The 13,572-nt window shown below is 38.2% G+C and overlaps 1 protein-coding gene across 1 annotated transcript; it reads right to left on the bottom strand.

Moving 5' to 3' along the window:
• Window positions 1-6,014: 6,014 nt before the first annotated feature.
• RAB9B (RAB9B, member RAS oncogene family) lies at window positions 6,015-13,038 on the bottom strand. The gene is made up of 2 exons (XM_063431017.1): window positions 12,799-13,038; window positions 6,015-7,770 (listed from the first exon to the last, which is right to left on the bottom strand). The coding sequence occupies exon 2, from the start codon at window positions 7,739-7,741 to the stop codon at window positions 7,136-7,138; it is 606 nt and encodes a 201-aa protein (XP_063287087.1). The 5' UTR covers window positions 7,742-7,770; window positions 12,799-13,038; the 3' UTR covers window positions 6,015-7,135.
• Window positions 13,039-13,572: the final 534 nt, after the last annotated feature.

Here is a 13,572-nt window from a genome sequence, read left to right as displayed (position 1 = left end):
GAGGCGGGATTAACCCTATTGTAAACAGAGAAACTTCCATGTTTACAGCAGGCAGGGTTAACCCTAGATGGACCTGGCACCCAGACCACTTCAACTTAGTGGTCCTTTAACCTTCAATCCCACTTTAAATTAAGAAAATATTGCCATAGAATATAAAAATTGTGTTTTGCCATCAGCTCTCATTGACTAATATTTATTGAAAACTCTGGTCATTGAATAACCACTTCTTTCTTTTTTGCTAGGAACACATATGCCCATTAAACTTAAAATCCAGCAGTTTTATTGCATGTCCATGTTACATTTAAAGCATCGCTGTCACTTTCAAGCCTTTTGCTTATTTTGCAAAGAAGACATGTAAACTTTGTGTCTGGTAGGCCCTGGGAGAAGAGAAAAGGAGATAGACTTACTTAAAACTCTCCCTCGGGGTGGCATCATCTTCCTTTCAGGCAGCTTACTCAGTCATCATCACTGTAGAATACGGGAGTGCGCCACTCAAGTTTATGGACCAATCTATGAGCTCTTACATAGAATGTCTCAATTCACGAGACAATACCTTTTCCCTACTCAATGAGACTGTTTGACCATAGTAGAAAGAGGAAACTCTGCCTTGTATCAACTTTTGACAAGCCTTTATTTTATGCTAAGACAAAACAGTCACTACTTTTTTCATATGGTATGTTGGTTGAGATGGCATTAAAATGAAATTCCCATGAAGTTAATATCAGTATCCCAAAAATATTTAATTTGTATAACATAATCAAAAGTGACAGAGCCATCTTAAGTAAGCAGATAAAATACATCTACTACAGGCTGATTCTAACAGATAGGTGCACAATATGGAGGAGAATGAATAGTAGTGAGAAGCTCAAAAAACACCTTAAAGTGGTATCCCCTAAACCACTTAAAAAAAAAAAAAAAACAATATACGTATATACATAAGGTGGAGCTCCCAAATAGATGTTCAATATACAGTTGCAAGAAAAAGTATGTGAACCCTTCGGAATGATATGGATTTTTGCACAAATTGGTGATAAAATGTGATCTGATCATTATCTAAGTCACAACAACAGACAATCACAGTCTGCTTAAACTAATAACACACAAAGAATGAAATGTTGGCATGTTTTTATTGAACACACCATGTAAACATTCACAGTTAAGGTGGAAAAAGTATGTGAACCCTTGGATTTAATAACTGGTTGAACCTCCTTTGGCAGCAATAACTTCAACCAAACGTTTCCTGTAGTTGCAGATCAGACGTGCACAACGGTCAGGAGTAATTCTTGACCATTCCTCTTTACAGAACTGTTTCAGTTCAGCAATATTCTTGGGATGTCTGGTGTAAATCGCTTTCTTGAGGTCATGCCACAGCATCTCAATCGGGTTGAGGTCAGGACTCTGACTGGGCCACTTCAGAAGGCGTATTTTCTTCTGTTTAAGCCATTCTGTTGTTGATTTACTTCTATGCTTTGGGTCATTGTCCTGTTGCAACACCCATCTTCTGTTGAGCTTCAGCTGGTAGACAGATGGCCTTAAGTTCTCCTGCAAAATGTCTTGATAAACTTGGGAATTCATTTTTCCTTCGATGATAGCAATCCGTCCAGGCCCTGACGCAGCAAAGCAGCCCCAAACCATGATGCCCCCACCACCATACTTCACAGTTGGGATGAGGTTTTGATGTTGGTATGCTGTGCCTCTTTTTCGCCACACATAGTGTTGTGTGTTTCTTCCAAACAACTCAAGTTTAGTTTCATCTGTCCACGGAATATTTTGCCAGTACTGCTGTGCAAACTGTAAACGTGCAGCAATGTTTTGTTTGGACAGCAGTGGCTTCCTCTGTGGTATCCTCCCATGAAATCCATTCTTGTTTAGTGTTTTGCATATTGTAGATTCGCTAACAGGGATGTTCGCATTTGCCAGTGACTTTTGTAAGTCTTTAGCTGACACTCTAGGATTCTTCTTCACCTCATTGAGCAGTCTGCGCTGTGCTCTTGCAGTCATCTTTACAGGACGGCCACTCCTAGAGAGAGTAGCAGCAGTGCTGAACTTTCTCCATTTAAAGACAATTTGTCTTACCGTGGACTGATGAACAGCAAGGCTTTTGGAGATACTTTTATAACCCTTTCCAGCTTTATGCAAGCCAACAATTCTTAATCGTAGGTCTTCTGAGAGCTCTTTTGTGCGAGGCATCATTCACATCAGGCAATGCTTCTTGTGAAAAGCAAACCCAGAACTGGTGTGTTTTTTATAGGGCAGGGCAGCTGTAACCAACACCTCCAATCTCATCTCATTGATTGGACTCCAGTTGGCTGACATCTCACTCCAATTAGCTCTTGGAGAGGTCATTAGTCTAGGGGTTCACATACTTTTTCCACCTGCACTGTGAATGTTTACATAGTGTGTTCAATAAAAACATGGCAACATTTCATTCTTTGTGTGTTATTCGTTTAAGCAGACTGTGATTGTCTATTGTTGTGACTTAGATGATGATCAGATCACATTTTATGACCAATTTGTGCAGAAATCCATATCATTCCAAAGGGTTCACATACTTTTTCTTGCAACTGTATATTCTGTAAATAGAAATGCAAAACAATAGTGCAATCCAATTTGAACAAGTTAAAAATGTTATATAAACAAGAGTGGTATCACTCACAAGCCTGGAGTCATAATCTCATATGACTCGAATGGTTAGCGCCTGTGGACCTTTATAGGATGTCCAAATCCTTCTTCTAATGTGATTCACACTTCTTAATATCAGAGTGCTCGGAGTTTCCCCACACTTCACAGGCTTGGAGGTGTATACACGCCAGGTCAAAGTGGTAACTCGTTGTTTACTTCCCGTTTCCTCTTCCGCTGTAATGGAACGCAACGTGCTTTCCAGCGTCACTTGTAGTGGTGAATTCACTTCCGGTTATCGCACTCTCTATGCTTTGAGCCGTGTATGCGTTCCGGCTGATGGGAAAAAGAAAAAAAAAATACATCTGTTTTCCAAAGAGAATAATAATAATAATATTTTTGTTTGGGGTAGCCTTCCATAGTTTCTAAATTCTTCTAAAAAAATTAATTAATATGGGCATAAAACACTGTACTATAAAGAGGGGGCTGGAGTCACACAGCGTCTCCAACCACTTTAAATTGGCTCATAACCAAAACCCTGAAGGACTGTTCTTCAGTGCAATTAAATTAGTTAAAAAGGATTGGAGAGGAGGAGATTACACTAAAAAGATTGGAATGGAGGAAATGAAATTAACCCCTTAACCACACATGACATGTGTGACATGTCATGATTCCCTTTTATTTCAGAAGTTTGGTCCTTAAGGGGTTAAGGACACAACTTCTGGAATAAAAGGGAGTCATGATGGAATATTTCCGTCATGTGTCCTTAAGGGGTTAATCTTTAATTTTAACACTATGATTCCACAAGGGTTAAATCAAGATTTTGAATTATGTCATTTTACTAACTTATAGTACAGTGTTTTATGCCCATTTTATTAACCAATATAGTATTGTGTTTTTATGTCCAATCTTAATGTCATAACCACCAACATATTGATTTAATTTTAGACTTATTTTTTATTTAAATATTCTATGATGTTTTATTATACCCTCATTTGATTTTAATGATCTTTTAGAAGAATTTAGAAACTATGGAAGGCTTCCCAAACAAAAATATTATTTCTCTTTGGAAAACAGATGTATTTTTTTTTTTTTAGCACTTTAACTGATCAATTAATTATATGTTACTCTTCTTTGGAAAACAGATGTATTTTTATTAGCACTTTAACTGATGTTCTGAAATGAATGAATTATATACACATATATATATATATATATATATATATATCGATATACACAGAAGTATTAATCATCTTTGGAATACAGATGTATTCTGATCAGTATTTTAATTGATGTTTTGAAACAACCGGAATCATAGACAAATGCGTTCCAAATGTAATGTCATGTAGATTTTGCTCAATAAAGTTTATTTTTCCCATAAGCCGGAATGCATACACGGCTCAAAGTATAGAGAGCGCAATAACCGGAAGGGACATCACCATTACAAGTGACGCTGGAACGCACGTTGGATTCCATTACACCGGAAGAGGAAACCGGAAGTAAACAACGAGCGGCACATTTAAAGAAGAGTCGGCGAGACCAACTAAATCAACTGAGGAAGCTTGTTTGACCAGGCGAAACACGTTTTGGACATTTATATGGACTACTAAGCTATCCAGAAACATTATCTGGTACATTTTGCTTATTTTAATTTTGTGAAAGTTTTTTATCGATTAAATAAAGCACTTTCTTGAAAATACCACTTTGACTTGGCGTGTATACACCTCCAAGCCTGTGAAATGTGGGGAAACTCCGAGCACTCTGATATTAAGAAGTGTGAATCACATTAGAAGAAGGATTTGGACATCCTATAAAGGTCCACAGGCGCTAACCATTCGAGTCATATGAGATTATGACTCCAGGCTTGTGAGTGATACCATTCTGTAGTAAATGTGTTATGTTATTGTCAGTACATTTCCTTTAATACGGTGTTCTGGATTTGGACATGTTTACGTTCTACCAATATACTCAATTAAGGAACATTATAAAACAGAATCATCCCGTTATGACTATTGTGCAATTAGAATAAAAAGATTATTCTGCAAAGTTGTCATTAATGGAAAATTTTCAATTTGGAACAAAAGTGGTATGTGGTGTCCATCAGGGTTCTGTTCTAGGACCACTACTGTTTAACATTTATTAATGATCTTGAAATAGGCATTGAAAGTCATGTTTCAGTGTTTGCAGAGGACACAAAACTCTGTAAAGTAATACAATGTGAGCAGGATACTACTTCGCTGCAGAAGTAGTTAGATAGATTAGAGGACTGGGCACTCAAATGGCAGATTAAATTTAGTGTAAATAAATACAAAATTATGCACTTAAAGATAAAGAATGCACAAGCAACTTACACCTTAAACAGTAGTGAATTAAGAATAACAACACATAAGAAGGATTTGGGAATTGTTATAGACAACAAATTAAACAACAAGGTGCAATGTCAATCAGCAGTTGCATTGGCAATTAAGGTATTTTCAAGTATAAAAAGGGGCATTAATTCTCAGGATAAAAAAAATAATGTTGCTTCTTTATAAATAATGGAAAGACCACACCTTGAATATGATGTGTAAATTTGGGCACCTGTTCTAAAGAAGGATATAATGGCACCAGAAAAAGTTCAGACAAGCTAGAAAATAAAAGAAATTGAACATTTTAGCTTTGAAGAATGGTTAACAAATTTAAATTGTTTAGTTTAAAAAAACGGCACCTCAATGGGTATATGATGGCATTATACAAATACATTTGGGGGCAATACAAACAATTATGTCTGGAAATGATTCATAAACAGGACTACACATTTTATTTTATATTTAGATGTGTACCTGCCTTGTATAGTTTTGCTAATAGGACTATACATAGGACATAAGGTCACACACTTAGACTAGAAGAAAGAAGATTTAGTCTAAGGGAAAGGAAAAGTTTTTTTTTTTTTTACAATAAAAACAATAAGTATGTGGAATTCCCTACCTGAAGAGATGGTTTTATCAGTCTGGACAGATGTTTAAACAGCAACTGAATGCAAAAACATAACATTCAGGGATATACGTTTTAATATATGGGGTAATAGCTTCTTGATCCTAGAAGAAATCTGAATGCCATTCTGAAGTCGAGAAGGATTTTTTTGCACATTTGGAAAGTGCTTCAAATATGTGTTTTTTTTTTTTTGCCTTCTTTTGGATAGACCGCAAAAACAGATGTGAGAAAGGTTGTACTAGATAGACGCATGTCTCTTTTCAGCCTATGCAACTAAGCATCTGCTGCAAGCTCTCCCTTTCTTCCCTAGCACAGACTATGTGGCTGTCCAATCACAGACTTCTCAATGAGCTGTATTAAGGTATGCTACATGGTTATGGTGCCAGGAGTGCCCCCTTGCACTGTCCAAACAATCTATCAAAAACGATTTAGCAGTTTGATATTTACCTGGCAGCCTGTGCCGCTTCCAGTCTTCTTGAGCAGGAAAATCCAGATGCCTATGTAGACTTTCACTGATTGGCTGAGAGTGTCTGCTGAGGACGCTCAGTAAATGAATAAGTTTAATTTGCTCTTGAATAGAACAGACGTCAGACTTTTGCATTCTAAGAACACCAGAACCAACATGGGCACCAAGCGCAACCTGAAGTGTCAAACTATGCTAAAAAGGTTTAAGAGTACCAGAACTCGTCTGACACCTTAAGCACTTTAACTAACTGTAGTGGCTATGGTGCTTGTTCCTTTAATGAAACATTAATCCAATAATGTTAGTAAAGAAAACTAATGAGAGACACGAAAACATTAAAAAGATGGTATTTGGGGAAAAAAAATTAGCATTTTCTTCAGTTTTCAAGGTTTATACAGCAATTTAGGGTTTACAGCAAAACTCTCAAAACAGAAGTTAATCATGTTTACAGTTTTGTGATGGAAAAACAATAGACAGCATGTTTGGTCCATAACCATATATAAGGAGTTTACTTCCTCATAAAAAGGTTACATATGTACCGATTACATAGAACATGATTAATTTATAACATAATTTAATACTGACTAGGTAAGTAACTAGAAGAGATTTTTGAGACAGATATGGTTAATACATCCACAGATTAGCTTTATAATAAATTAGCTCTTTTCTCTAAAGATATATATTTCAGATATATACCTACTTCCCAAACAAAATGTTACAAAGGCTGCAAAGTACATCAACTTAATTATCTCATGTTAAACTGCTCAAAGCTTTGAAAGAATTTCAGTTGCAGTTGGACAATTCTTGACAACGTCCCCTATTTGTTTACACATCACGTTGGTGAAAAACTTTGCACACTGTTACTAGCTCAAAGCTAACTTTGTGAGATGATATTTGCACTTGATTTATATGTACCGCAAGTAATATGTCTTTAATAATCGCATATTTGCTTTGGTGTTGGCACGTTAAAACTGTGATTACCAGCTTTCCTTCGGAATATATTTCGTGCCTTGCCTACGGTGGCCAAAAACAGCACCTACAGCCTTAATACTCTGAACACCCAAACTTCTTTCTCCAAACTTAACAACAGGATGAACTTGTGCTGTTGTTGCTGTGTAGGTCAACCGTGCGGCCAAGTATTGAATGTTCTACTTGTTCTTCTACAGCCAATGCCTGTCTCACAGCCTCTTCAAATGCACAATTCACATTTGTGTCATCCTTAGCACTTGTCTCCAGGTAAGGAAACCCTCCGTTTTCATTGCACCAGGTTTTTGCTTCTATGGTACTTACAACCCTCTCACTCTTGTCTAACTTATTTCCAAGAACAACAAAGGGGAAGCGGTCAGGCTCCTTGACATCTGCATAAAAAATAAATTCTTTCCTCCAGCTTGCCAGATTCTCAAAACTCTGCCGGTCATCAACACTAAAAGTCAGCAAGCAGCAATCAGCTCCCCTGTAGAAGGGAGTACGTAGACTCTTGAAGCGTTCCTGACCAGCAGTGTCCCAGATTTGTAGGGTTACGAGTCGACCATCTACTTCCAGGTCTCGGTTGAGAAACTCAACACCAATGGTGTGAAAAGCCTGAGAGTCAAACTTGTTCGTGACATAACGATTCATAAGGGAGCTTTTCCCAACACCCCCATCACCAAGGAGTATAACCTTGAGGAGCAGAGATTTACCACTCATTGTTGTCCAGTGAGAAGACTTATAAAACACTAAAAAGACAAAAGGAAGAGGGTCTTAAGATAGTACCACACTGTTATGAGAACTTGCATACTTGCATATAATAGCTAAATAAATTCTGTTTTCAAGGTAAAAACAAGCAACATTTACTTGCATTGTTCAATCTCCTACACACTTGAGAGAGTGACTCTTAAAAGACAAAATTACGTCTTATTGTATAGCAAGCCTAATTAAAAAGTACATTCCAACCTCGCGGGAGAGGATGGATGTCTTGCTGCAGCTAAGCATGGCCAATACAGGACCACACAATTTCCACTGAATTAACTCCCTCTTCTCTTTCATTGGTTCTGCCCCGAAATCAGATCAGTGAAGTGTGATATTTCAGAGCAATTAAATAACTATTACATTAAAGTTACATACTTACACCTCAAGGAACACTATAGCATTAGGAATACATATCTGTATTCCTAACACTATGGGGCCCTGATGCCACCTGTCATTTAGGTCCCTTCCCCTCCGGCATGATGTGCCCAAGATTCTGCCATAGAGAACCCCTGAATACAGTGATTCTCTGTAGCCGACTGAGACGTCACAATATGCAAGATTCCCGGCTCTCATAACCAGAAGGTTTTGAGGCGTGGTTTGAAGCCGTGCTTTCAAGCCCTCAATTTGTGTAATACAGGGTTTTGGGGGGTAGTTGAGAAGGGCATGACTGCAGGCACTATATCAACTTCAATGAAATTAAGTTGTTAAAGTTCATATAGTGTCTCTTAATTTGTATGTATATAAAATGTGTATATACACCGGTAGTTGAAAGAAATGATGAGAGATGGGATAAAGTATAAAATATTAAGGCAACTTAACATAGGGGAGTACATACAGGATTGCACGTGAAGTTAATTCTACAAAGTCAGGCATTGCAGATGATATTGGAACAGTAAAACAAATGTCATAAACATGACTGTGTAATGGTTTCAAGAAGTCTATATTTTTTTGTTATTTAAAAGACCATTAACCCCTTAAGGACACATGACATATGTGACATGTCATGATTCCCTTTTATTCTAGAAGTTTGGTCCTTAAGGGGTTAAAGGCACCCAGAGCATTTAATCTCAATTAAGTGGTCATAGTCAGTGGCCCTTTAGTTTTAAACCTGCAATGTAAACACATACAATTTTGTAGAAACTGCAGTGTTTCCATTACAGGATTAAAACACACGTCTAAGACAACCACTATAAGCGATTCCTCTCTGAAAACGGAGTCAGACTCTGTTCTCAATCAATTTGCTGCGCACTAGCCTCCTAATGCTTCCTTGTGTGGAAGCATTCGATTGATGGAGTTCATCAGTCTTGATGATCTCACCAAGGGAGGTGGAACAGCTGCGGCGAGACAAACGTGGAGAGGGAAATAGTTAAAGTAACAATCCTAATACTGTAACCCAGAGCTCGACAAATCCCAGACACCAGGAATTTTTAGGAAATTTGTCCTGGTGCTTGGTATTTGTCAGTCCGTTCACCAGTGGCTAGGGAGAGTGGAGCAGGTTAACTGAGGAACCGTGGAGGCGGCTGGCTGAGCAAGAGTGGAGTCGTGCGGAAAGGGATCTGCAATCTGGCTATTTTTGCTATGCTCCATCATGCACCCTGCTGTGATGCCAGGTGCCAGGATATGACATCACTCCGGCCCCGGCATCACTAAACAGCATGCAAAGGAGCAGAGCGAGAAGATCTTTCAGCACCCACACTGGACCCCATTCCAGCTCTCCCAAAGGTAGGGAGGCTGGCTGAACTAAAATGTAATTAAAATGAGTAATAATTTGTGAGTGTGTGAGACAATGTGTGTGTGTGTGTGTGTGTGTCTGTGAGAATGTGCGTATCTGTATTTTTGGTAGGGTGTGGAACTGCATTGTCCCTTTAAGTAGTATCTGTATGTTTGTCAGTCAGTGTCTGTGTGTTTAGGTGATGGCTCCCCTCTGATAGCATAGGAAAGGTGTTTTTACTCACCTGTTTTCCCACGCTGTGCCAGTCTCACCGTGGCTGGCTCCACCTCCATGTCTGAGTGCATCAATCTTTATTATCTTAGCCAATTAAATGTTTTCCCATAGGAAATCATTGGGAGGTTATTGCACATGCCCAGCAGCTCTACGTAGAACATTCAAAATCTCCATGCAAAGCATGAAGACGTAAAACGTAGTTGCTGCACACTGTGCAGCACTGGACTAAGAAGCATCTCTAGTGGCCATCTTAGTGACTGTTACTAGAGGCGTTATTAGGTAACACTGCCTTTTTTTAAAAAAAACTTTTAGCTGGCTCCCTAGATTCCAAGCAAATTTGTCAAGCCCTGCAGTAACCACAAGAGGCATGTGACAGGAGTGCCATAGGACCCGCGTGAAAAAAGCAGTTAAACCGTGCTGCCCAGAAGACTTCAGGTAAGCTATCAAACCGTTACAAAACTCTGTCTGTAGTGGTTGTGGTGCTTGGAGTGTTACCTTAACATAAAGGTGACTCAGATCACAAAAAGGTAACTTCAAACTTAAACAAGTACTGTTAAAATTAGGGATCAACCGATTATCGGTCTGGCCGATATTCGGTATTTTCGGCAATGTCGCCATCATCCTGTAGAGATACCGATATTGCCGATAATACATATCAGGACCGCCGGGTCCATTACAAGCCCGGCGGTCCTGGAGGACCGGCAGCAAGCTCTTGCTTACCTTCCCAGCAGCTCGCCTGTCTAAATCTCGCAAGTCCCGCGGCCATTAGAGCGTTGAGAGAGTAAACAGAGGAGCTGCTGGGAAGGTAAGTAAGAGCTTGCTGCGGGCCCCACTGCACAGTCCATGCCACCGGACCACTAGGGAATGCCATATACCCCCTCCCTGGCCAAGTAAGAAGCATTTTACACACATTATATACCTACACAAACAAACTCTGCATTATATACACACACACTCTGCATTAATTATATACACACACTACACAAACACACACACTCTGCATTCATTATATATACACACACACACACACACACACACTCTGCATTCATTATATATACACACACACACACACACTACACAAACACACACACACTGCATTCATTATATATACACACACACACACACACACACACACTACATTCATTATATATACACACACACATACTACACAAACACACACACTGCATTCATTATACACACACACTACACAAACACACACACACTGCATTCATTATACACACACACACAAACACACACTACACAAACACACACACTCTACATTCATTATATATACACACACACACTACACAAACACACACACTCTGCATTCATTATATATACACACACACACTACACAAACACACACACTCTGCATTCATTATATATACACACACACTACACAAACACACACACTCTGCATTCATTATATATTCACACACACACACACTACACAAACACACACACTCTGCATTCATTATATATACACACACACACACACTACACAAACACTCTGCATTCATTATATACACACACACACACACACTACACAAACACACACACTCTGCATTCATTATATACACACACACACTACACAAACACACACACACACTCTGCATTCATTATATATATACACACACACACACTACACAAACACACTGCATTCATTATATATACACACACACACACACACACACACTACACAAACACACACACTCTGCATTCATTATATATACACACACTACACAAACACTGCATTCATTCTATATACACACACACACACACACACTACACAAACACACTGCATTCATTCTATATACACACACACACTACACAAACACACACACACACACACTACACAAACACACACTGCATTCATTATATATACACACACTACACAAAGACACTCTGCATTCATTATTTATACACACACACTACACAAAGACACTCTGCATTCATTATTTATACACACACACTACACAAACACACTCTGCATTCATTATATATAAACACACACTACACAAACACACTGCATTCATTATATAAACACACACACTACACAAACACACTCTGCATTCATTATATAAACACACACTACACAAACACACTCTGCATTCATTATATAAACACACACTACACAAACACACTCTGCATTCATTATATAAACACACACACTACACAAACACACTCTGCATTCATTATATAAACACACACACACTACACAAACACACTCTGCATTCATTATATAAACACACACACACTACACAAACACACTCTGCATTCATTATATAAACACACACACACTACACAAACACACTCTGCATTCATTATATAAACACACACACTACACAAACACACTCTGCATTCATTATATAAACACACACACTACACAAACACACTCTGCATTCATTATATAAACACACACACTACACAAACACACTCTGCATTCATTATATAAACACACACACTACACAAACACAATGCATTCACTTTGCACACTACATTCACACACCACATTCACTATACAAACACATACTCTGTATTCACTACATATACACACACTCTGCATTTATTAAATACACACAGGTCCCCTGTCTAAACACGCTGCATCCACTACATGTGGCATGTATATTTTGTGCATTAACCTTTAGAAATAGTTTATTTTCTCAAAATGGAAAATGTACAGTATCAGCTCTAAAAAAAAAAAAAAATCAATATCGGTAGATCCCTAGTTAAAATGATACATTTGTATGTGTAAACCTGCCAGTGCCCTACATACACAGTTCTGAATAAGCAGATCACGGATCATCAGCACAGTAAAAATGTGGGCAAATATATTCGACAGGGGCTTATAGCTTCCTCAAACTCCTCAGTGTTCTGTAGCTATACATCAATATATAAGGAGATAAGCCGTCCTTACAACCCAATGTGAAACCAGGAACTAATCAATTATTGGTTACTGTTTATAAACATTCCATGATCATCAACATGCTATTGTATGTCTCCACACATGCTCTCCAGAATTATTAAAATATCGATTTTTATTCACAAACACATTCAGGAGATGACTTACCTTTTCATGCCTGTCCAGATGGAGATTTATTTCTAAATATAAAGGAGAAACACACTCAGGCCTGTGGATATAAAAGGGAATTGCTCCTCTAGGTAAAATTGGGGAAAAAACATTATTTCAACTACACAGGAACAAAGCGCCCATAAATATTAATTACATGTTATTTACACAGGGGGTAGAGAAGCCAGCTTCCTGCGTATGTACACACAGCAAGTGCAATCACTGCCGAGGAATAGCACCTAAAATAGATACAGAATAAACACCCAGAGCTATAGTAAATAACTACAAAATATGGCACTGCCATCTACTGGACATGGACGATATGGGAATTCAAAAGCTGAGATTGCATGAGCTGCCATCTTGTTGGGAAGTCAAGGACACTAGATGTCTGAAGGAAATCAATTTATTAATCACATTTTAATTCTTGCAGTGATTACTAATCCCATATATTCGTTAGCATGTGGAAATAAATGTCAGATTTCAAAGCTTAAAAGTGTGGGAACTTATAAAATGCCAGATCACTTACTTGTCTTACCTTTGGAAACTTGCAATTAGCTTAGTAAATAATACATCCTGCTGTAGTGATTATGGTGCCGGGAGCATTATGACTCTGTTAGATAGGAGTGAGAAAAGGATAAATAAAATAAATAAAAAAACATAAAACTTAAACTCTGATTGGACCATCTCCCAAAAGATCCCAAATTAAAAAGAATGGTCCAGCACTCTCCAAAAATAATCTAGTGTTGTTTTACTTACTCCATAGCAGCAGACCTC

This window comes from Pelobates fuscus, chromosome 9 (assembly GCF_036172605.1).
Source record: "Pelobates fuscus isolate aPelFus1 chromosome 9, aPelFus1.pri, whole genome shotgun sequence".
Classification (NCBI taxonomy): Eukaryota; Metazoa; Chordata; class Amphibia; order Anura; family Pelobatidae; genus Pelobates; species Pelobates fuscus.
This window is presented reverse-complemented; position numbering and strand designations above follow the sequence as displayed.

What these genes read in the sequence shown, in the direction of transcription:
- RAB9B (XM_063431017.1), bottom strand. Translation starts at nt 7,741, where the DNA reads ATGAGTGGTAAATCTCTGCTCCTCAAGGTTATACTCCTTGGTGATGGG.